The sequence below is a fragment of the Ambystoma mexicanum genome, chromosome 2p, assembly GCF_040938575.1.
Source record: "Ambystoma mexicanum isolate Mex_15411 chromosome 2p, UKY_AmexF1_1, whole genome shotgun sequence".
Taxonomy (NCBI): domain Eukaryota; kingdom Metazoa; phylum Chordata; class Amphibia; order Caudata; family Ambystomatidae; genus Ambystoma; species Ambystoma mexicanum.
Genome location: NC_090923.1, coordinates 182550404 through 182576944, shown reverse-complemented (window position 1 = coordinate 182576944; position 26541 = coordinate 182550404). Strand labels below are relative to the sequence as shown.

Here is a 26541-nt window from a genome sequence, read left to right as displayed (position 1 = left end):
TGAAGCAATTGAGAACTAAATATCTGCGAAAGACTGAATTGATGAATTATATGTTAGATGAGAACTGGTGGGATATGATTCTAACGGGAGAAAGAGCAATAATCTGTATAGAGGTGATGCAATTTATCGACGCAATCTTGAACAAAATTAAATAAATTACATTGACTATCATAATTGCCTGAGGAAAGGATTTAAGCTGCAAGAGTATTTCCTTTTTATCGACTGACATGGAATTTATACCGCAGATGATCCCCTTCAGGATAGAGGTAGAGAAAATGAACTGTAAAGAATTAGTATTGTGATTTCTTTCCTTATTATTCAGGAAGATGAAATGATAATGAAAATGGTTGAATTGAAATTTATAATGCTTTTTATTCTTAAAGCTTATTGATTTTTGTTTTAACTGGAAACCAATAAACATTTTAATTTAAAAAAAACTTAAGAATGGATCTTGACTTTTTCAAAAGAAAACAAATGCGCATTTAGTTATTAAATAGCATGCACTCACTGAGGTACATCTGAACAATATCCTTAGGGACCTCTGTGGTCTTTAGTGAAGATATCCTCAATGTATGATTATGGATATACTGTTCTGTGTGCTGTTACTAAGCCATCTACACATTTCACCACAACCTCATAAAACGTCTCCTTTGCATCTCAGTCTAATCACATTAGATATACTATTTAGTTCAGTAAACATCATTTTAATTTAACAATTGCATTTTAATTTAATACCTCCATTTACATGATGAAGATGATCATCCAAGAGCCATTTGGTATTACTTAAAGCACTAGATGCTGTCAATCCCAAAAGGATTGTGTCCGTTTTATCCTGACTAGGCATGCAGTACTGTTTTTTGGGAGTTGATTTAACTACAAGCGCTGTCAGGAGTCATACGTTGAAGGTTTCTTTCTTCTTAGAAAGTCATTACATTTTTATGCAGTTTCTTTAATCTCCCTGTGGGACAAGTCGCGACTTATGTCAACTTTTCCATTGAGGTTGCAGGATAGTGCGGCCACAACTGTACTGCAGCAGCCTCTGTGTCCGCTCAATGTTCTGAAGGGTGCTCCTGTAGGTGGCTTTGCGGAACCCTTGCCATTGCAATTGCTTTTGAAGCTGGTCCCAGAGATCCTTCTCGCTGGGATACGGGTGTTCCTAGAAGAGAGGATGAGATGTAGAGTTGGATGCAGTACAAATAATGAGATTTTCTGCTATCTAGTTTTCTGTTGCCTTGTGCTATCAGTATACGCAATGTACTGTTTTATTGCAACACATGCCCAAATATTTAGCAAAGGTAAGCTGAAGCACACTAACGCCTTCAAATGTCCTGTTTAAAGAGAGGTTACCATTGTCCCGCTATATGATCGGATCATCAGACCACCCTCTGCAAACACCAGCCAACTCTCCTCCCAAAAGGAGGGAAACTATATTTCTTCTCACCCATTGGTGGGTGCACACTCTGTCATCCAGCAAGTGCTTGAATGAGGCTGCATTAGTAGGATCACCCAGCAGATCCAATGCCCTCCCGCTCAGACCCAAATGCTAGAGTTTGCCAAAGAAGGCCAGATCTTCTATGTGTAACAAAACGTACACAAATCAAGGTCCTTGTTGCAATAGGGTAAGCAGAACTAAGTAAGTTTAGAGTAGTGCCCAACATTATGAAAGTACAAGTTCAATGTTAAATAAATGTATTATTATAGAAAACTGTCTACACCGTAATGATCAATATTTCTTCTATGGATTAAGCTGTAATGATAATATTTGTCCACAGACTAGGGTCTAGCGACACCCTGGCAGGGACTCAATATGGCACCTCTCGGACAAGGTCAGGCACCCTAAAACCACTGTGGTGGTGATGCCCACAGTACAAATATTTGATAACATAGCATAACAGTTATGCCTACTGAACAAACATTGGGCACAGGTTAAAACAAGAAGTCTGATCTTGTTATTTGTGGTGGTTTTTTCCATGCATTCATTTCTGGACATGCATAATGGAGCTGCTAGAACCCTTCCTTGAGCAGCATATCTGCAGCCCTCCTTGGCCATATCCTAATTCTGCATTCCCTTAATTTACACAAGGTCGTAATAGTACATCCAGCCTAGAACGAATGAAAGGTGCCATACAGGAATGTAACCAAAAATAAGGTTTAATTGTGCAGTAATTCAAGTATCAAACTGGATCTGGGGATGCAGGGTTCAAATGGAAGGTTATTCCAGACCAGGGTGCTGATTCGTGAATACACTTTCGGGTCTTGGGTTTCAATATTGCAGGTCTCACAGTCGTGCAAAAGTGCAGTTTGTAGTAGAACCCAAGTAAGGCGGCAGATATAGGCCAGGTCTTTAGAGAAGTGTTGTTATGTGTGGCTGATAGTGTTCCATTAACAATACATAGGAGATTGTGGAAAGGAAAGTTCTAAACCAAGATTCTTCTGGGTGACGTTCAACTATTAGATGCCATTTTGTCAACACAACTTTCCTGCCTATCTAACATCCGCCTTAAACTTCTTACCCAAGTGAGTTATTTGTCATGACACCATGCAGGAGAAAAACGAACAGGTGGCACCAATGTAGAGATTTCATCTGTGCAGTATTCTCCGGGGTTTTTTAAGTGGAAGAAGTTGCTGCAGTTGGATGCGGAGAAGGTTGTGTCAAGTTAGTTTAAGGCATTTTCACGGGCTGTGGAATTGTTGTGTGGTATTTAATATGCGTGGGCAGCCGAAGTTCTTTTGCGTGTGAGCGTTACACGCCCCAGGGGTGCTCAATTTAGTAATTTGGTCCTATGAGATTTCAGTGTATGACATATGTAGCAGCAAAACAAGTGGTGATGGCAGGAAGGGTTTAGAATTAATCTTAAAGGGATAGTCCAGTAAAAAAATGTATTTTAAAAATAGATAGGCAACATTAAAAGGAGGAGCCCGGAAAACTTAGAAATAAAACCGCAGCTTTAAAAACGTTGTATTTATGTTTGGGGTCGCTTTTGAAGCGACCGCAAACATAAATACAAAATTGTGTTTGAAAATGCCGCGGTTTTTCTTTCCAAGTTTCTCAGGCTCCTCCGGCTCGGAAGAGCCTGAGAAACTCGGAAAGAAAAACCGCAGCATTTTCAAACACAACCGCGTTGTGTTTCTGCCTGCTGGGGCTATCACTTTGGGTCTCCGGTGCTCCCCCAGGGGAGCACCGGAGACCCAAAGTGAAAGCAAAGGCAGGCAGAAACACAACGCGGTTGTGTTTCTGCCTAAATCTGCTTTCCCATTTGGGGCTCTCTGGCTCCCCACGGGGGGCCCGAGAGCCCCAAATGGGAAGGCAGATTTAGGCAGAAACACTGCAGCATTTAGCATTTCCCATTTGGGGCTCTCGGGGCCCCCGTGGGGAGCCCGAGAGCCCCAAATGGGAAATCAGATTTAGGCAGAAACACTGCAGCATTTAGCATTTCCCATTTGGGGCTCTCGGGCCCCCCGTGGGGAGCCCGAGAGCCCCAAATGGGAAATCACCTGTAGGCAGAAACACCGCGGCATGTAGCACCGGAGACCCAAAGTGATAGCCACAGCAGGCAGAAACACAACACGGTTGTGTTTGAAAATGCTGCGGTTTTTCTTTCCGAGTTTCTCAGGCTCCTCCGAGCCAGAGGGGCCTGAGAAACTTGGAAAGAAAAACAGCAGCGTTTTCAAACACAACGTTGTATTTATGTTTGCGGTCGCTTCAAAAGCGACCGCAAACATAAATACAACGTTTTTAAAGCTGCAGTTTTATTTCTAAGTTTTCCAGGCTCCTCCAGCCCGGACAACTTAGAAAAAAAAACGCAGCTAGTGCTTATTTTAAAAAAAAAATAAATAGCACTTACCGAGATTCAGCTGCAGCTTTCCTGCTCTGGTCTCCGGTCCCCGTCCTCCGCGTACAGCACCAATGAAGGAAAAGCCACCCAGCGGTAGCTTTTGTTTACTACAGCTGGCTGGCTTTTCCTTCATTAGTGCCGCAAAAGCAAAAGCCAGCACAGGCGGGCATCCATTTCACAAAATGGATGCGCCCATGTGCTTGCTTTTGCGAATTTTGAGCTTTAATAGCTCAAAATGTTACATAGGAAGTTTAAAAAAAAAGTGCTAGTATTATTTTTTTAATGTTGCCTATCTATTTTTAAAATAAAATGTTTTACTGGACTATCCCTTTAACCTCTGGCATTGCTTTGGGCAACCCTCCAGTCCCATGCCTGCTGGGCCTAGATACCCAAGCTCCAGCTCACTGATGAGGCTGGAACATGTCTGTGGGTGCTTGTGGTTCAGAAGGGATGTGACCAAGCCATTTGGGCTGGACTGCCCCTTATGCGGTGGGTCTAAACCTATTTGCACAAGGTCTTTCTCCTTTTGTAATGGCTTGGAAGGCGAAGTATGATGTTCTGAAGATGTTCTGAAGAGTTGCCCAGAGCAATGCCAGAGGTTAAGATGAATTCTAAAACTACCAGCCATCACCTCTTTTTTGTTTTGCTGTCATATGTAGTATGTCATGTGATACTCAGTCACTCATGCATCCGCAGATGACCAAGGCATGCTCTGGTCTTTGCGCTGTGACGTTGTGATCAGTTTGTTTTCCAAAAAGCTTACATTCTGGTTAGTCCTAAATTATGGAAGATCGATTGAGCTTCTCCATTTGTCTTGCACTCTAGAGAAAGCAAGATCCTCGCTTAAGAGGGAGGAAGTCACATGGAGGTCATTTGGTGGTGCTTTTAACTGTGTTCTTGACCCCCCTACTGGCAGATCTCTACTGATGGATGCTCCACTCTCGCTCTCCACTAAGACTTTACGACAGATCATGTCCACTTTGAATCTAGCAGGTATCTGGAGGATACTCCACCCGGAGTTTCGCACATGCTCATTCTATTCCCACCCCCATCCTATATATATATTATATATATATATATATACACACATTGACCATCTCCTCATGGGGAGACAACAGGCAAAATATCTAAATAGAATTGCAAAAAAGGGAGAACGTGCCCCTCTCTCGAAAGAACATGGCATGATAACCTGTTCTGTGGTTTTACCCACTGTGAGAGTCTGCAGCCATCACTTTTAGCTCACTGTACTTTTCACAAAGGAGGAATAGCCATTTGCATATCAGTCTTTGTCACGCCCACAAGGTCAGTCCAGCACGAAATGCCAGGCAAACCTCCTTTGTACAAAAGTACCAACAGTGGGACAAAGACTGATATGCAAATGGTTATTACTCCTTTGTGAAAACTACAGTGAGCTAAAAGTGATGGCTGCGGACTCTCAAAGTGGGACAAAACCAGAGGACAGGTTATCATGCCATGTTCTTTCTAGAGAGGGGCGCCTGCTACCTTTTTTGTATGTGTGTAAGGAACTTGTGGTTGGTCACCTGGGGGAACCCAGACATAGATCCCTTGATCACTGTGCTCAGAGAGGCACAGTTCCACCTCACTGATGAGGCCCAACAAGGCTGAAACACGTGTATGGGGCTGCTATTGGTACTCTTGTTCAGAGGAGGTTTGCCTGGCATTTCGGTGCTAGACTGCCCTTGTGGGCGGGACAAAGACTGATATGCAAATGGTATTCCTCCTTTGTGAAAGGTACAGTGAGCTAAAAGCGATGGCTGCAGACTCTCAAAGTGGGACAAAACCACAGAACAGGTTATCAAGCCATGTTCTTTCTAGAGAGGGGCACCTACTACCTTTTTTGTATATCTAAGTAGAACGCTGTCACGCTCCAGAGGCATCGCCCAGGACGTCCTATTCCAACATGGAAATGTAATCCCAGAGAGTTTTTTGATGCGGCCTATCCTACCATAATGAAACAAGCATTAGACAATTACTTTGCAGACAATACCTACTCCTGATCCTATTGTAGTGTGGGAGGCATTCAAGGCCACAGTTGGAGGGGTATGTATCTCTACCACTGGGAGTGATCTTGGCCCTACCATCACATTTGGAATGTCTGCTGCAGCAGATAACAAGAACAGAAGGCTCATGCTGCCTTTCAGGAGAACTTATTACAATGTGTGGAGGTGTGCCGTGTCTGGGCAATCACGATAGGGAGACAAACCTCACTGTATATGCACAAGCAGGGAGAAAAGACTGGCAAATTACTAACGTAGTTACTTAGGTCAGTCAACCCCTAAACACCTATTCCTACCATATGGAAGGGGCGGGGGGAAGTTTGCTGCAAACTGCAATTTATAAATGGAGCGTTTGATTGCTATTATATAACGCTTTATTGCCGACTGGAACAGGTTTCACTGGAAGAAAAAACGAAACCTTAAATGTGATAGACAGTCCAACAATTACGCTGGAACAGGCAAACAACTTAGTAGGCTAGTGAAACTACAGGCAACACTAAACACATTATCACTGGGCAAAACCCCCAAGAGCGAGGCCTGCCCGACATAATTTTACAAAAAGTTTCATAATGGAATGCTAGGCCCACTCCTACAAACAGTCTTATATGCCTATGACATGGAGAACCTGCCTAAGACAGAGTGAAGCCTTCATATCCCTATTCTGAAACCGGGATAGGGCCCCACAGATCAGAGCTCATTCAGGCCACTGTCTATGTTAAATGTTATGTTAGTGACATTTATATAGCGCAGCATCCGCCCTGAGGCATCTTCGCGCAAAGTAGCAAGTGGATGAGAAAGGGGGCACAAGCAGAGAGATGGGTGCGTTAAACCAGATGGGGTTTGAGAGAGAGCCTGAAAGACAGGTAGTTAGCCATCGATTGGAGAGATAGAGGGAGGGTGTTGCAAAGTACAGCTGCAGCAATTAAAAAGCTCTACCCCCCAATATGAAAGTATTTGGCCTGGGGAACAACAGTTAAGCAGGCACTAGCAGAGTGAAGAGGCAGAGTGGGAACATACGGGCCAAATTTCGTCTAAAGGTACTATGCTCCAGTGCCATGCAAGGCGCGATACACCAGACACAGATTCAACTTGGACCCGCCCAGCCACTGAGAGCCATTGTAGTTGGCGCAGAAGAGGACTGATATGAGCACCTCTAGATCCCCAGTAGCCACTCCTGCTGCTGAATTCTGCTAAACCTGTAGGCGCTGAATCAGGTACACAGGTTGAGCTAGATAGAGTTACAGTAATCCAGTGAAGATAAGACCAGGGAGGCCATGACCAGGGCTCTGGACTCAACTGGTATGAAGGGGAGAGCCTTGCACACAATCTTCAACTGGAAAAAGCACTTCTGGCAAACAGCCCTGATCTGGTTTTCGCAAGAGAGGGAGGCTGAGATGTCCACCCCTAAGTCCTTAACAGCCACCACCGGAATAGGAAATGTGCCATGGGAAGGGGGCTACAACAGTGGAGTCCAAAGAGCCATACCCAAGAGAGGACCCACCACCAGCACCTTGGTCTTGTCACCATTCAGCTTGAGCCAGTTGTTGCCAGGGGTGGACTGGCCTTTAGGGAACTCTGGAGATTCCCGGTGGGCCTCTGCACCCTGGGCCTCTTTTCTGTGGTATTTCCAAATTTTCTCATAGGAAAAGCATTGGGCTTGCTGAAAATGTGTCATATAGGGCCACTTTGAACTTTATTTCCAGGGCCTCTTTTGGTCCGCAGTAATTATTTCCAGGGCCTCTTTTAGTTCCCAGTCCAGCCCTGGTTGTTGCTCATCCACTCCCCTATGGCATCCAAACAGGTTCTAAGCCTGCACGCAGTGTCAGCCTGGGAAAGATCAAGGTGCACAAAAATGTGGGTATCGTCTGTGTAGGAATAACACAGGGAGCTGTGAGATAGGATGAGCTTGGTCACTGAATGTAGATGTTAAACAAGAATGAGGAGATGGCAGAAACTTGAGGGACACCACAAAGAAAAGAGACCGGGGCAGAACAAAAAGGTGGAAGAGGTAGCAATTGGGTCTGATCCAAAAGGAAAGTGCTAAACCAGGCCAAGACGGCACCCGAGAGGCCAGCTCACGCAAGACGCTCCAGCAGAATGACACGATCAATAATGTCAAAGGTGGTGGAGAGGTCACGATGAATCAATGCGCCCACGCCGCCCTGAACCTGCAAGCGTGCCAGATCCTGAATAGTGGACCCTAGTACTACCTAGGTGCCAGAGCCTGGTCCGAAATCAGATACAGAGGCAATGAAAAAAGAGGACTTTTCGAGAAAGGAACGAAGACAGGGGCCCACCAAATATTCTAAATATTTCATTTAAAAAAGGAAGTAAAGAGAGAGGATGGAAATTAGAAGGCACAGATGCGTCCAGAGAGGGTTTCTTCAAAAGGGGAGTAACAAAAGGGTGCTCACAAATTGCAGGCATTAAACCAGAGCTAAGTGAATGGTTGACGGCCTGGGTAACCATAGAGGCAGCCAGAGTGTTATGATGTCCTTTTGATACCGAAAGAGGGATGGGATGAACTGGGGAGGCAGATTTGAGTTTAACAGTGGCAGCACAGATGTCTTCTGTTGAAAATACAGGAAATGAGGACCACAAGGTGGAAGAGTTGCTCATCCCGGGGGAGGTTGTTCTCCTTGACCCATCCTCTGCTTGTCGACACAGTCAACTACACCTTCCTGCTCAATCGTCTCTGAGACAATCTGGGTATTTCGGGTCGTCCCTTGCATGGTTGACATCCTTTCCCACAGATCGACCCTTCCAGGTCCAACGTGGGTCTTTCCTCTCTTCTATCTCTCTCGCTACTTGTGGTGTTCCCCAGGGATCTAACCTCTCTCACTGGCTATTTAACCACTACCTAGCACTGCTGGCCCACTGCATCTCTACCTTCTGCTGTAACTTTCACTGTTATGCGGATGACACCCAGCTCTCCTCAGGCTCCCCTCAGCCTCTACTACTCCTTCTCTCATACCAGACTGTCTGCCCGCCGTTCAGGAATGGTGCATCTCCAACAATGTTTGGCTTAAGGCCAGTAAGAGTGAGATCCACCTCACTGGGACTCCTGCTCTCACCTTCCCCCTCTCACTCTGGCCGCCCACCCTGGGCGCTATACCCGTTTTTTCCAGTGAGGCTAAGAAGCTTGGGCTCATGTTCGACTCCACCCTCTCCTTCTCTCCTCACATCTCCAACATCTCTAAGAAATCACACCATCAGCTGCACCTACTCAGAGGTATTCCTCCATTTTTCACTTTCCTCCAGAACCTCACTGTCTCCAGAGCCTGGTTCTCTCTAGGCTGGACTACTGCAACAGGCTCTTTCTAAATCTGCCTTCCTCTACTCTGCAACTCATACCGAACAGGACTGCAAGACATATCCTTGGCTTCAACCCCCTGGATCGTATCTCTCCAGCCCTGAAATCTCTCCACTGGCTTCCTGTGGCTGTGAGGATCAAGTTCAAGACCCTCTGCATCGTCCACAAGGCTTTCAGGTCCCGGGGTCCACACTACATCCAAATTTCTCTTCCTAAGCATCTTCCTTCTTGAGCCCTCCGCTCATCCACCTCCAACTCTCTGAGGGTCAGGTGCTTCTCCAGGCAGAGAGTGGAGGGTAGATCTTTGCCCTCGGCTGGGGCCTCCCTCTAGAACAGCCTCCCTGCCACTCTTGAACTTGAACTAAGGTTCCAGAAGCAACTCAAGACCTTCCTTTTCGCTTCCGCTTTCTCTCTCCCTGGCTGATGTCCCCATACTGGTTACCTGGCCACCCACTGAATTTGTGGGACCAGGCTCCTGCACAACCGGTTGCCCTTGCACTGCCTCTGGGCCTCCAAACCACTTAAGGGACTGTATCTGCAACCCTTTAGTCCCCTGACTCTCTGCACTTATGAGCCACCTCCCGACTGCACTTACTAGTTACTTTGCACTCTCTCCTCCCTCTTTTGTCCCCCCCACGCACTTGCGCGATCTGAATTACACAAGGCCTAGTTAGATCTTTGTGTTATCCTCCTTCTGTCCTCCCTTCCTTGTCTTGTCGCGCATAGAAACACTTGTGTACAGGTGCGTTATAAATGACTTATCATATCATAGCAGGAAGATACAGTGTGTGAACACCCAACGGCACTAATACCCTCTGTAATGTTCAGAATCTTTTCCACAAAATAGAAGGCTAAGGAGCCGCATAAGTGTTGGGAAGGAGAAATCGCTACATAGGAGGAGAAGAGAGGAAACGCAGAACTGTAAAAGTTTCCCTAGATTGATTCAAAGAAGCTTTAACCTGATGTGCAAAAATAGGCACCCTTAGCTTCATGGGTTGCTTTATGATGGAAAGCAGAAATTTGGTGCAGAAATTATTTAGCCATCAGGCAGCAAGAGGCCCACCATTTTTGCACCGCCAGTCTCTGTTGGAGACAAAGAGCCCAAAGGTTATCATGAAACGAGGATAGCTCAGGGGCAACGTGCTCACCTTGGAAGCAAGACGACATGGAGCACCACTGGTTCGATCCCCGGGTCCGCACTTAGAAACGTCTGGGTATTAAGCGCATTATAAATAACCAATCATACAAATTATCATATCATAAGCCAAGGCTTAGATGGACACAGTCTGGGTTCAGAAGACTTAAAAGTGCCAAGAGGGTCTGCAACAGCAGTACAGGCTGAGGAAATGTGATGCAAATCAGGAGCAACTATGCCCTTAAAGTGGGTTTTCAGTTGGGCAAAGATGTCAACACCAGGAACAGCCGTACAGTTATGCTGAGGCGCTGACAGATATTTGTGGCCTGGGGAAGGGGATATAGGGGTGTCCAGTCATAATGTCGAATACAATAATTTCGAAAGTCAAATGTCGAAAATATTTATTCGAAAATAAAAATGTCGAACTACAAAAATGTCGAATTTTTTTCGAATTAATGTTTAAATAAATAATTAATTAATTATATTTTATAAAACATAATTTTTTTAAATGGTTAAAGGTATATCCATGGTGGGTGGGGGGGATGGGGAGGAGGGGGGGGTTGGGGTAGGGGTTTGGGATGGGGGGTTTGGGGGGGGACCCCCCCAATAAAAAACGTTAGTATGTGTGACATTTTACAGTTATTTTAACATTGGTTTTTCGATTTTTTTTTCGACATTTTATTTTCGAATTAATGATTTTTTCTATTATATGTATGTGTTTTCGACATTTTTGAATTCGACATTTTTTTTTCGACATTTTTGTAATTCGACATTATTTTTTCGATATTATGACTATAAACCGGATATAGGTTCCCACATGAAGGGAATGGAAAAGCAATTTCACCAGGCAATTGGCAGGGGAGGGTAAACAATGGTAAAATATTTAGATGCAAAAATAAGGCTTAAAGTATTGCTACCTTGATGGGTAGGCCCCATTACCAGTTGGGGCTAATACTAATACCAGGTCACTAATACGAAGCAGCCTGCTAATAGATAAGATGGATCTTTAGGTTTGAAGTTAAAATCACCCAAAACCCAAAGATTTGCAAAACACAGTTGCAAATCAGCTACAAATCCAGGAAAGCATCCGAGAACTCAGAATCATAGGCAGGGCGATGGTAAATAAGCAGAATGTGAATAGACATGGTAGGAGTCAGAATGAAACGTGCAAAAAAGGCCCCATTTTAATATTATGAGCAAGGGAGAGCCTGGCCCAAACAAGCTAAATTTAAAAATGATGGCAATGCCTTCCTCAGGATGGGTAGCATCCCGGTTAACATTGAGAATATCAAAATTAGGAGGAAGGGTTTCTGCCACCGAGGGGCCGGACAACTAGACTAAATACAGACACAACGTTGTTGGGTAGCCTGATGGCCAGTAGATTAAAATCCATCACTTGCGCAATGGGTCCATCTAGATCAGGCTGGATTCATATTGGGACGAGACTCTATGCACAACTTACGTAGAATTCATCACATCATTGCGGAAATATCAGATATGGAATCGAAGAACACAATACTATCTTTGGACGTAACCAACACATTTGATACAGTTAAATGGATGTTTGCTGTCCTAAGCAGTTTTGTCCTACATGAACCCACCCCACGATGGATATGTGTATTGTACCAAAACCGACAGCAAGAGTGAAAACGAACGGCACCATCTCGGAGTCATGGCAATTAGGCTGAGGCACGTGCCCCAGATGCCCTCTTTCAGACATAATGTTTGCGCTGCCTATAGAGCCTCTAACATGTTTGTTTCGCAAACACTATAATGACATGATTGGCCTGACGATACATGAGGAACATCACTTGATATCGCTGTAGCGGACAATGGGGTCATTACAAGGTTGGCGGTAAGGGGTTTACGGCGCTGGTAAAGGTGCCGGTGCCAATAACCCCGTACTGCCGCATTAGGAGGCCCTTTAGTGGGACCCGCTAAGGGTGGCTGGTTTTACCAGGCGCCCTTAGTGGGAGCTGCTAAAGGACCAGCTTGCTAACAACGGGCCTATTATTAACGGGCCCGTTGTTAGCATGGTCCCCATTCCCATTGAGCCCTATGGGGGCTCGAATGGGGATGGGTTCCCTGAATGGGGAAATACGGGGTCCTCCAAGGTTGGAATGGCCCGGTAATTCCCCATTCAGGGAACCCGGACCTGGTATGCGGTAAGGGGGTAGCCATGGTGCTAATAGCACCATGGCTACCTCCAACCTCAGAATGACCCCCAATATATTGCTGTATCTGCATGATCCGCACTGCTCTCTCCCATGTTATAGAGATTTTTTACAACTTTGGGAGGCTTTCAGTATCTGCATAAACTGGGGAAAATCCTGCATTTTCCCTTTCTGGCACGAGGCCCGGTGAAATTCAGGGATGGACTTTGGAAAACAACTTGCACAGGGCCTGGGACACTTCAAATACTTGGGAATAAAGGCATACCATAATCCACACGGCACATATAGAAACAACACATACAAAGCACTATAAATGTTTGAAAAAGTCCATTGGATTTTGGAAACGATTGCCCTTATACCTGATGGGGAAGAGTGACCATTACCAAAATACTGGCACTCCCTTGCTTCTTGTATTACTTTGCCAACATTGTGAACTTGATCCCGCAATGTTTTTTTTATTGGGCTAGAGGTCAAATTGCGGTCATTGCTATGGGATGAAGGGGTATCATACCAAAATGTCACCACAAAACTGCAACTTATACAGTACTGTGCATTTGCGCCGTTCCAAATTTCCGACTGGTACGGTGCAAATTTGCAGTATTGTACATTGACCAAGAGGAGCGCAAGTGTCCCCCGCTCCGCTTGTTCGGTGTAATGGGAGTCGGGGGTTGCAGGGTTGTCCCCTGCTATCCATTAAATGATTAGCGGGGGACGATGAAATAAAATAAAGACCTTGCAGCGCACAGTTTCTAGCCACATTAGTGGAAGGGAACTCACACCTCAGGGACAGAAGGGAGTATGCGGCACACACACAAGTGTGCCGCCGTAATGTAAGTAGTGCAGAGTGGGGGGTGGCAGGTTGGGGATGCGGGAAAAAGTGATCTATGTGATCACTGTGCCATAATGGCAGTCAGCAATTTCTTAGTCAACGTTATGGGTGGCGCAGTGATCACATAGATCTGGCTGAAGGCAGGCGTAAAATAGCCCTGCGGACTCTGCGCAGACCTGTGGGAGAGGAGCGCTACGTCATCCAGATTTTGAATTATATTCTCTGGCGTCACAGATTCAATACGTAGCTAGATGGCTAGCAGATGAGGAAACATCAGAGTCAATATTGCTGAAAAGCGCTATAGCTCCCTATACTATAAAGGAGGACTAATGGGCACCCCTGAGCCTGTAGACCTCGGTAATCGGATTTGGTCTTAGACTTGTAAGAAATTAAAGCTGGGAATGCCTTTTTCACCAGATCTCCCACAGGAAGTCAGCCTCAGATTGCTGATACCATCCATTCATCAAATACGCACAGTATGGGAGGTGAAGGCACTAGCTTAGTGGGGGGCGGGGTTTGTTTAAAGATGGTTGCCTGCGTTCCTTGTAGGACTTGCAGGACGGCAACACGCCATACCACCAGGTCAGTTTGTAACCTACATTGCCCTACGGGGTGCAGCTTACCGCCCCTGTGGAGAACTCTCAGAGGAACCCGCGAACGACTCTGTAGTCTTTCTCTCTTTTCTTTCTATTCTTCTTTTCGCACTCTTTGCTGTGGTGTTACTAAAGGGCTCCACCCTCTTCCCTACACTATTTAACATCAACATCCAGCCTCTTGTGTGGCTCATCCATTCCCATGGCTTCTGCTGCTACTCCTATGCCGATGATACCCAGATCATCGTCCGGCTTGATGTTTCTCAGCCGGATACAGCGTCTCGGCTTAAGGGCTGCTTGTCGGCTGTCGCGGGATGGATGGGCAGAAATTGGATTAAATTGATTGGGGCTAAAACGGAAGTCCTGGTGGTTGGATCTTCATCTCGATCTCTATACCGTTCTTCTTTTTGGACTTCGTTTTGGCTGCAGGATCTTGGCCCACTTACCATTCCTGTTCCTGTGGTGACAAATCTTAGTTAGTGCTGTCTGCCAGACTGGCCATTTTCAGCTGAAAATCTTGCAGAAAGTTTTGCCTTTTCTTCTTCTTTCTCATCTTCACCCTCTTGTCGTTGCTGCACTCGTTTTGAGTTGCATCAACTATTGCAATTCCCTTTTCTTGGCTCAACCACTATATCTCACTAATTGGCTTCAGCTCCTTCAAAGTCTGGCAGCCCGTGTGGCCACTGAGACTCCCTATGGCTCTCATTTCCCCTGTCCTCCGCTCTTTGCATTAGTTGACAATTTCCCAAAACATCTCCTTTAAATCACTGTGTATAGTCCACCGGGTATTCTACGGCCAGGGTGCAGAGTACTTGCAGGCCAAGTTCTCACCATACCTTCCACTCGCTCACTGCAATCTCAAGATGCCCGCTTGATTCTGGTCCCTCGGTTCCATCGAGCTCGGTTTGGTGGCCGATCCTTCTCTCTTTCTGCAGCCAAGTTATGGAATTCTTTGCCATTTACTCTTAGAGCCACTGAAAATCACTTTCAGTTCAGACCTCTGTTAAAAACCTATTAGTTTTAGTTTCTCTTTTCCCTTTCCGTCTGCTGTTCTGTTGGTATCCTTAGCGCCAAGATGCTTCTGGTGGTCACGTGCTTTACAAGTATATGTAGCATAACATAGGAGCAAGGGTAAGGCCCACGCGTGCTAGCATCCATACATGAGGCCATGCTGAAAGGGGTGACACGAGAGGACCTGAATATCAAACCCGCAAGATGGCCAACAGCCCCTATTCCAGACTCCCAGACTGGCTCGTCACATCCCTGCGCCACCCCACCCCCCTCTTCACCAGACCTAATCTGAAGGAGAAACGGATGGGAGGCGAATAGGGTTTTTCTTGGCTATTGTGTTTCCATCGAGCTACTTGTCACAACTGGACCTTCATGTAAGTGATATTGCCGCAACTGGAGCTGGGGATATCGTATTTGATAATCATATACATATGACAAGCTTGCACGACTGTACAGCTGATAACCAGAATTGTTTGTTACAATTGAATGAAGTAATAATAGCACGTTATCTGTAGTGGTAAAAAGAGCTCTTTCTACAAGCTTTGGCAAAAGCAGTCGTTCTTACTTTATTTACAGTGAAGATGTTAGCTGGATACGCGTGGGGATGTGTAAAGGTTCTTGGAAGTTTCCGCAGTGCATAAGAATAAAACAAGGTCTGCTTTGCACATCTGTCCAACAATGCACACAACGTTTGGGCAGATTCACACAATCTCACTACTACATATTGGCAGTTTTTGTTCCTGAGTTGCGTGATGACCAAAGGGATAGCATTGTATCAGGGAAAAAAATAGCAAAAGTCAGGAGAACAAAAGGTGAAATGGGGAAATGAAGATGGAAAGGGGGCAAAAAGGGAGCAGATGCAAAGAGTGTGGCGGTTTAGGGAGGCCTGTATTTAGCAAATAAAAGGAAAAAGTAGCTTCGGAAAAAAGGCCATTTTGGCAGGTTTGACATGACATCAAATGATTTAAAAAAAATATTTTATTAACCTGACACTTTACAAATTCTGATATTCTGACTTTGAATGAAGGATCATGCCTAGTAAGTCTGGCGTTCGCTAGCAATAAGATGGCAGTACTTGGGCTTTTGAAGTTGCATTTGGCATATAATGGTAGCACCTGGAAGCGTGAGGCTGCATCTTGCACACATAATACACACAATTGCATGTAACATTCATAACCCATGTGGTTATATGGGCTTGGACCGGGTGAATGATTCTAATTAATTTATACTTCACATGGGCCAACCCTTGATTTACCAGTACCCTTGTTTTATCGTGAATACAGGTTTCTTTGGCCCCCTACTGGTATGTCACCCCTGGGGCAGACCACTGCCACGATATAGTGGCCCTCTTATTTGTATACATGTTATTTGACAACCACAGTTGTTAAGTGGTTGGGCTCCGCAATCTTTTTTGGGGTTTCATCTAATTACCTACAACAGCCACACTCAGACAACCCCCAGACAAGCATCTCTCTATTTCTTTCTTTGCTTTGTCTTTTCTCAAATCACATCTCCCTCTTCCCCTATTGATTTATGTTTCGCATGGGCCCTGTCAATTGCGCGTGTCCTTAAACTCTGAGTTGGGGGGGGACGGACATGGCTGAAAATGCAACGCTAAGTTATTCTGAGGAGGAAACAATTGAGCTAACCCGAGGCCCGTCCTTCTTTGATCCCTCAGATCCCAATCAGCCGTCTACCTCATCTAGCACAGCTGATGATTTGTTAGAACTTAAAAAGAAGACTTTTCGCACTGAACTCCATGGTCATTTCCTCCGGGAATATTTGAAAAAAAAGCATCATACCAAATGGATTGATAATGCGTAATTAACCTAGATTGTTCCTAGAAGATAAAGAATACACAACTAGCTTCAGCTATATCGCCACGAAGTGCAGTAGAGACCTTATGGTGCTAACCATTACTACTGCACAACGGATCAGTACCGATTTACAAAAAACTCTAGATGTAGAAGAAACTAAATTTAACAGCAACACTCTACTTACTGATATAGAAGTACAACTCTCTAATATCAATACGCAATTTGAACAATTTAAGGCCAACACATTGACCAAGAAAACAAACAAGCTGAACAAGGACATTAAAGATTTCAGGACTGAAATCATCTACCCATATACGGCTGAAGGTTACATTGATTCCCTTAGGAAGCAAGGAGGGGGATCTCAATCTTCGCCAGGTGGCAGACGAGGCAGAGTCACCTTCTCGGGATCAAGTAGCTCTGGCTCCTCTAGTGGAAGCTCCAACCAGAACTTTCCACCTTTCCAGCCTTAACACTTCGGTCAACCACAATATCAGGGCCCGTATCCACCACCTTTCAATTTTTTAGGCAGAGGAGGACAAGGGGGAGGATGGGGTCCCCTACCTTGGAACATACCGTACCAGGGACAACAGAGACAACCCAGGAGGCACAGACGTTAGATCAAACCCCTGATAACAATCAGTTACCAATTTATAATCTGGGTAAATTTCATTTGACTCCATATCAGACCTCACTGTTAGCCAAAGGTCTCTCCTTCGTGCCCACCAGTGACACAGCTTGGTATAAAACAGAAATTGAGATTCGCCGGTTCTTTCGCAATCTAAGACTCTGGGTTTTCTTTCAGGATCATATTGAACAAGAGACCGATCCTGATATGGGTTTACATCCACAATCATCTTTTACACCAACAGACAGCCAAATACCTGATGATCTACTCACTTTTGAGAAATGCGTCTTGAGAGACATTAGACAGTTGAAGAGAAACAAGCATACACTTCAGCAGAACTTAACCAAGGGTGAGAGATAAGCCTTAACAGATCTATCCAATAATAGGGACATGATAAGTAAACCGGCTGACAAAGGTGGCGGCATTGTCCTCATGACAACTGATCAATATACCAACATGATCTTGACCTTATTGAATGATGGGGCCAGCTATCAGACACTCAGGAAGGACCCTACCGGAGATATGAAAATCAAAATCTCTGAAATGATCACCTATGCCCGTGATAGGGACTGGATAACTGACAAAGAAGCCAATTTCCTGACCAAATCATCCAATCGTACACCTTGTCTATATGCTCTCCCCAAAATTCATAAAAATCTACAAGACCCACCGGGGAGACCCATCGTCTCAGGATACGGCTCCATCCTGGAACCACTGGGTCAATTTATTGATTACTTTCTTAAACCCCTGAGTAATAAAACCAGATCGTACCTTAGGGATATGATGCATACCATTTAGGTATTTGAAAATCTGTCATTCAACTGCTCACAACAACTTCTGGTGACTATGGACATCAAGGCATTATACACCTCAATTCCACAGGATACAGCTATAGACTGTATATATGAACACTTAATTCGTGAATATGCCCAACCGGGATCATACCGAGTCCCGCCAGAGTTCATCATTGAATTGCTTACTTTTGCCCTAAATAAGAATTTCTTCACCTTTGATAACCAGTTTTATCTTCAAATCAAAGGCACGGCAATGGGTGCAACGTTTGCACCCAGTCTAGCCATCCTATTCATGGCCTCATTCGAGGATCAGTATGTCTACAATCAGATCAACCAGTGGGAGGCTAATATCTCCTATTGGCATTGTTATATTGATGACATTATCTTTATCTGGACAGGGGATGTCACATCCCTCCAACGGTTTTTGACATGGCTGAATGCCTGCAATAACAATCTTCAATTTACAATGGAGTACAGTACAGCACGGATAAACTTCTTGGACCTAGAGATCTCATGTTTAGACAATAAACTTGCTGGCAACCTTTTTAGGAAATCCACAGATCGCAACACTCTTCTGCACTACCAGAGTGACCACCCGCAACACATAAAACAAAACCTTCCTTATGGCCAACTTCTGAGGATCAGAAGGAACTGTACCCACCTGGATGATTTTTATGAGAACGCCAAAGCACTTGGGACACGATTACGTTCACGCGGATATCCCAAAAGATTGGTCAATACCGCCACTAAGAGGGCCAGATTCACGAACAGGGACTCTCTTCTAACACCAAGGCCAGAATTGGACACACACACAGATGAAAGACTTACGTGTGTGATCACACACGGTCCTAACACTTTTGATCTTAAAAAAGTTATCAGAAAATACTGGCCCATAGTCAGACTACAACTAATTGATGAACCCATACCCAGATTCGCCTTTAAGAGAGCGAGGAATATTAGGGAACACTTGGTTCATTCTCCTTTCACCAGAGCTCCACCTCGCACAGGCCTTTGGAACTTACGCAAAGTCACAGGCCATTACTCTTGCGGGTCTTGCTCGGTGTGTAAATTCACCAAGAAAATACAAACATTGAATATCGGCACCAGACAGTGGGTCTTAAACAACTTGTCTAATTTTAAGAGCAACCAAGTCATATACTGTATCGAATTCCCTTGTGGCCTTCGTTATGTGGGACAAACTATGCGCAGTGTAGGTACCCGTATCTCAGAGCACCGCTCCAGGATCCGGTACAAGAATATTACCTCCCCATTGGTCTCACATTTTTTGGCCAATCATCATACTCCGGATGATATTCTTTGGTGGGTCCTGGACAGGATCCAAACTGGTCAGAACATACAAATTAGACTCTTGGAGTTGGAAAAAAGATGGGTCTGCAGACTTGATTCCTTGGAACACGGACTTAATGACAAATCCCCATCTTAAAATGATTTCCCATGATGTGGGGGCGCTGTTGAGCAGCCGTCAAGATGGCTGCCTAGCTCTTGAGCTCCGTGCACCGCCGCTACATATCCGAGGACATCTGCGGTTTGCTGCTCCTTCATGCCTGAATTTTTGATCCCCTGCCTTCTCCATAACCGGGGCTACGTGCCATTGAAATCCGGCATGAATCGGATTCTGGGAGCCAGAGATCGGTGTGCGCGACACCCTCGAGGCCGCTGCGACGCGTAGCGTCTCAGCGGGACGCTTCCCTCGGCCCGGGCCGCCTCGCTACTACTGCTCAATCACCCGTCTACTTGCTCCGCCGGCTGGAGCTGCCTACTCTGACTGCCTGGGTCCTGCCTGGCGTGAGACGCATGCGGCCTGAGACCTGCCTTGGAGGTGCCAGGGGCTGGGTCACGCTCTCGCTGGCCTGGCATCTGTACCCTGAGCGGAGCGCTGCACCGACCCGCGCCGGCTTGGTCCCTCACAGCTGCCAAGATCATCTGGCCGCGCCGCGCCCAGACCTATTACTTGGACCGCCTGGAGCCGGGGAGCTGGGGGGCCCTCGACCGCCCCATGCCCGCACCACTTTGCAGTACCCCCTGATCATCCGGGCGGTGAGACCTTGCCGGAGGGGCTGCGCCTGTTGCCTGTCCGCCGTGAGCGTGGGCCACCCTGAGGTCTCTTGGCGGATTTGGCTGCTCGCGTCCTGCGGCTGGCTGATTCACAGGTGAGGGGCTGCTGGGCCCGCTGCACGCCGAACTTCACTATGCCCTCCACCCAACTTCTGCAGGCCACCCCCCAGCTTGAACCGCTCCCCATGCTGAGCAACCTGGGCTTTCCCCTGTGACGTGCAAACTTTGCCTTCACCGTTGGACCCACACCCAGAAGCGCCTCTGCTGATCCGCACCCCGGTGGGCCTCCGCTTGCCTCTCATGCACTGCCTCCATTGCTTCTCCACTAGTCCTTTGCTTCAGGCTTCATAGGCCCTTTGTCCAACAGAGCTGCAGCCACGGCTGAACAACTGCCAGGGAGGCTGATCTGAACCAAAGGGGCCCGGCCACGATGCCCTCTCCCCGCCGGTGCGCCTGCCTGCCAACTCGGCATTACTACATCGGCGTAGCTTCTGGACATAACTGGACACTGCCTCTACCACATCATGCAGTGATTGCCTGCGCAGCCCTATTGGTACCCACGCACTCGCCACCTACTCTTCCTGTTGCATTCACCCGGGGGCCGACCCATATACTGGCCACATCCATCAGGGTGGCATTACCCTCGCAGTTTCTCCGGGCCCTCCTGATGCCATTGGCCCGATTGCCTCCGCCTAAGTACTATCTTCGCGATTGCGAACTGGTGCTCTGTTCCACCGCCCTATGTCTCCCCGACTGGGAGGTTTGAGCCGTGCCCTCTCCCGCACCTCCACACCACGGGCCCTCCTGATTCAACACGCTCACTCTAGTTCCTGACTTGAGCACCCAGCGCTTTGGCACCACTCTCTACAATGTCCAACAGATCCAGGAATACCAATAAAACTGGGGCCATGGACAAATTAGCTAAAGCTTCCCCGAGGACCGACTCGGCCCACACATCAGGCGATCATGTGGACGACACGCTCCCAGCCGAGGCACCCGCCACAGACCTGACAGCGATGATGGAATCAATGGCTAAGAACTTTGCAGCCTTCCATGAAAATCTCGACAACATTAATGCCAATGTAGCATCGCTCAGAGCCAAACTGGACCAGCAGGGAACGAGAATTACGGAGGCAGAAAACAGGATTGGAACCAACGAAGACAACATAGCCACACTCCAGGGCACCGTATCCACCTTAGTCACGGACATGAAAGTGGTCAGGGCCAAATATGACGATCTCGAATCCAGGTCGCGTACAAACAACATACGCATCGTTGGAGTTCCGGAGAATGCGCTGAAGGGCCGACTTGAACTGGCAGTCGAGAATCTGTTGAAAGATTTATTAGGCAATCCTGACATGTCTCCCTTCTTCACCATTGAAAGGGCCCACAGGGCGATGTCCCCACGGCATAAACCGGGTGACTTTCCGAGGCCCATCATTGCGAAGATTTTGAGCTTCAAAGATCGCACGTCAGAGTTACGGATGGACTCGCAGGTGATCAGAATCTTCCCCGACGTTTCAATCGGAGTTCAGCAGGAACGTCGCCAATTCCTTGGAGTGAAGAAACTCCTCAGAGAGAGGAACATCCCTTACGCCATACTCTTCCCTGCCCGCTTGAAGTTCACGTTCAACAACAAACTGTATTTTTTCACAGTGCCATCTAAAGCGGTTAAATTCATAAAGGCGCGCGTCCCCCTGTAACCCCCAGATGATGACTCTATGAGTAATGATTGAACTCCATGCTTGCTCGATGCTGTCTAGATGTTATGCTAATATGCTGTTCAAGTCCTACCACTCATTATGCGCACACAGGAGTACCCACACTTCCGTGTTCTCCCTGGTACACAACTATACTACGCATATCTCATTCTTACTTCGTACACACACTTGTCATGGAGCTATGACTACACCGCCCCGTTTATCCATCCACATTTACTTTTGTTGATGTCTGACACGCAAGGCTCCAGTGTTCTGGCGGCAGGCCTTTATCCCCCACTCATAGTCATTGTGACATGCATTGCATAACTGCTGAATTCACTTTCTGGGTTGCAGCACCACTGTGGTTCATGCATTGATACCTGTACCCCGCTGAGTGAAACAGGGGCACTTCTTATATGACCGCCAACACTGTTCGTTTTGTAACGGAACTAACCTGTTCCAAGCGCGCTTGTGCACGGCAATAGCGCACCCCACTGCGATTGCACTGTTCCTGGTAATGATTTTGTTGTGGATCAGCCCCAGTTGGGCTTTTGGACAGACTGGGCCAAGTTGGGTCGGCTCAGTTCTGTACAGTTGAGGGTGGGCGATGTTCACACTGCTGATTTTGGGTTAGTGGTGAGGGTGGTGGGTGGGAATGGGGTGTTGCAAAAAAAAGGCATGCGAGGTGTCACGGCGTGCGCACTGGAAAGCTATGAGCGCACTTCCGACATTAACCTAGGGAATCCGCACTACCGCTGGACCTGGGATGTTCATTAACACGTGTACTATGTGCTTAGATATTTGCCATTGAAATGTCTACCGTTATAATGTCCTGGAACATCCGCGGACTAAGCAATCACACCAAAGCCCGTAAGGTCATGGCCTTCGCTAATAGGCATAGTTGCAAGGTACTACTCCTGCAGGAGACACACTCCAACGGCCGTATCCCAGGCACCATGGCCCCGTCATGGGGCCCTGCTAGATTCTTCACTTCCTACTCCTCCCAATCCAGGGGCGTCCTCACAATGATCCATAAATAGATTAAATTTATACTGCATAAAAGTCATATAGACCCTGAAGGCCGCTACGTTATACTACACTGCACCCTGGTGAATAAAGAATACTTACTTGTCAACACCTACTGTCCCAACGTGGACTCTCCTGAGTTCTTCGACCCGGTGACCGCCATACTGCTAGACAATGTAGGAATCCAGATTATATGGGGGAGACCTGAACCTTATTTGGGACACTATCCTGGACAGAACCGGCACAGCCTCTCGAGCCCTATCCAGCGCTGCACGCAGGCTACATGCGGACACTCAACATTTGCGATGTCTGGAGAACACTACACCCCCAGTGCCGTGAGTATACTTATTACTCGTCCGTACACGACAGCTCATCCAGAATAGACCTGTTCTTTGTGTCAAGTGAAACCATGGGCAGTGTGGAGGGGTCCTGGATCCTACCTCGCACATTATCAGACCATGCTCCAATTGTTCTATCTGTGAAGCTAGGGATACCCATCCCGACACTCAGCACCTGGCGATTTAAATCTGAGGCCCTCAGGGATATTGTGTTTAAGGCCGAAATCCAGGCAGACATCGAATCCTTCTTTGAGCACAACTCTCCTCAGGGCACATCAGCTGCGCTCAGATCGGATGCCTTCAAGGTGTACATTAGCGGAATGTCTATCTCACGGGAGGCTGGGATACTAAAATCAATCCGTGCCGCCCTCGTTCACTCCGAAGTCAAACTGAAACAATTAGAACTACAATGCTCCACGGGTGCCGACCCTGCTACACTCGCCCAAATTAATGATGAACTGCAGGAATACAACGCGCTGGCTACTAACAAAGTCCAATACTTCAGCCGCCCGCAAGCCGCCAGGAAATATGGCGAGGGGGACAGACCAGGGAAAACGGTAGCAACACTGGTGAGAAGGGAAGCTGGCCGGACCCAGATCACCTCCATCAAAGATCGATTCGGCAACGTACAATGGGCAGATCAAGAGATCCTAAATGTATTTACCGAGTTCTACAGGTCCCTCTACTCCCAACCTGCCGAACACACCGAACAGCACAAGCGCGAGTTGCTGGCCCAGATCCCCACCACTGAAATATCCCCTACCACCCGCGACCAGCTGGACTCCACGATTACGCTGGAAGAGATAGTGTCGGCCATTTCTGACCTGCCCAAAGGCAAGGCACCGGGACCCGACGGCCTTACCACTGAATTTTATCAGGAGCACGTGGCCATACTAGCCCCCAAGCTACTCGAGGTCTGGGACGAGGCACTCCGCGTCTCCATCCTCCCCCCTTCTATGCGCGAAGCTGTCATCACAATCTTGCTCAAGGCTGGCAAACCAGATGACGAGTGCTGGTCCTACAGACCTCTTTCCCTCATGAACCTAGACACCAAAATCTTTGCAAAGATCATAGCAAACCTCTTTCTGCCCATTATGCCATATTTAGTCCATGAGGACCAGGCAGGCTTCGTCCCTGGTAGGTCCACCTCCCATAATAAAAACAAAGAGGTGATGGCTGGAAGGTTTAGAATTAATCTTAACCACTGGCAATGCTCTGGGCAACCCTCCAGACCACCGTTCTTCGCCTGCCAAGCCATTACAGAAGGGAAAGACCATATGCAAATCAGGCTTGGCCCCACCCCAAAAGGGGCAGTCCAGCCCGAACTGCTAGGCCACATCCCCTCTGCACGAGACCACAAGCATCCCCAAACATGTTTCGCCCTTGTTGAGGCTCATCAGTGAGGAGTAGCTTGGGTCTCTAGGCCCAGCAGGCACGGGACCCACGTCTGGGCATACCCGTCCCACTCGGGGTGACATAGCAAAAACAAAGAGGTGATGGCTGGAAGGTTTAGAATTAATCTTAACCACTGGCAATGCTCTGGGCAACCCTCCAGACCACCGTTCTTCGCCTGCCAAGCCATTACAGAAGGGAAAGACCATATGCAAATCAGGCTTGGCCCCACCCCAAAAGGGGCAGTCCAGCCCGAACTGCTAGGCCACATCCCTTCTGTAATGGCTTGGCAGGCGAAGAACGGTGGTCTGGAGGGTTGCCCAGAGCATTGCCAGTGGCTAAGATTAATTCTAAACCTTCCAGCCATCACCTCTTTGTTTTTGCTATGCCACCTCCCATAATATCAGGAGACTGTTCAACGTCATGTCCCGCATAGATCAAGACGCCCAAGCCGTGGCGGTCACCTTGGACGCTCAGAAGGCCTTTGACCTGGTCTCATGGAACTACATGTGGTTGGTGCTAGAGACAATGGGCGTCAGACCAAACATGATGGGGTTTATCAAATTACTATATACCTCCCCTGTGGCGCGAGTAAGGGCTAATTCATTGACCTCTGACCCTTACACACTCTCCAGAGGTACCCGGCAGGGCTGCCCGTTCTCCCCGATTCTCGCGTAGTTATAGGAAACCCACTGAGGTGAATTCCATATTAGCAGCACAAAGCAACCATCGACGAACTACTATCAACAATATTCCTGCGGGAGAGTTCCACAGGGCCAGGCGAAATTGCACACGCCCTATTGATTTTGATATGGAATGTAATATCATTAATCAACGCTTTCTAAACAGAGGATATCAAGCCTCTGTAATCAAAGAAGCCCATGCTAAGTTTACTAATGTCACTCAACCGGACCTTTTGAACAAGGCGCCCAAACCCAAAGACTCTTCACCACATATCTCTTTGGTTACCCCATTTACGGCTGATTCTTCTATGTTGTACAAAATGGTTGCTAAACATTGGCACATCCTGAGACTCGACAAGGATTTAGAGCCATATTTGACACTTAAACCGAAATTCACTTATCTGAGATCACCTACTATTAAGTCACGGGTGAGTCCCTCATTTTTGATAACAAAATGGCTAATCCTTCATGGCTACAGCAATTTAAGGGTTGTTGCAAATGTGGGAACTGCAATCAGTGTCCTTGGGCTTTTCCCAAGTGTGAAACCTTCACTGATAAGTTTGGATCTATAGTGACTATTAAGGATTTTATTAATTGTAGGACAGCCCATGTGGTATATGCCATTGTATGTGTCTGTGGCAGACTCTACGTGGGCAGTACTATTCGCCAGCTTAGAATTCGTATCAGAGAACACTTGGCCAGTCTCCGGATGTGTGAACCAAAATCTCCTCTAGCAACTCATTGGCAATTAGAGCATCAACTTGATTCAATCGCTGATTTGGTTTTATTGGACTGTTGAAAGCACATAAGGGGAAAAGGGGCTGGAATCTCCAGCTTAAACTGCGGCAGATGGAAGCAAAACTAATATGTCTTCTGAGATGCACCACACGTGGATTAAATTCAGCCATGAGATGCATGTTTTCTTGTGAATCCAGTTCACCTATTAATGTTAAATTCTGCGTTTTTTTAAATACGTTCTCAGGTGTGGGCATCATTGATTAAGCCATCTGTCTGATTGTGGCCAGTCATCACCGTGGAGCACCACTGATGCGCGTCCAATCGCCAGCACTTACCATATCTTTTATTAGTGTCATTTGGATATTCTATGTTTACTGTGCAGAAGGAGTCCAAATAAGATATGCTCTCCATTTGAGTCCCATTCAACAAATAACTTTCACATG

General features: G+C 46.9%; 1 protein-coding gene across 2 annotated transcripts in view; it reads right to left on the bottom strand.

Annotated features, from left to right (window-relative positions):
* Positions 1–343: 343 nt before the first annotated feature.
* Positions 344–26541, bottom strand: part of LOC138566330 (cyclic nucleotide-binding domain-containing protein 2-like) — a 479732-nt gene continuing 453534 nt past the window's right edge. For both annotated transcript variants that reach the window (XM_069643465.1, XM_069643466.1), the window contains one exon: positions 344–1156. In XM_069643465.1, the coding sequence (XP_069499566.1) occupies positions 983–1156 (174 nt within the window). In that variant the 3' untranslated portion in view covers positions 344–982. The remainder of the gene's footprint in view (positions 1157–26541) is intronic.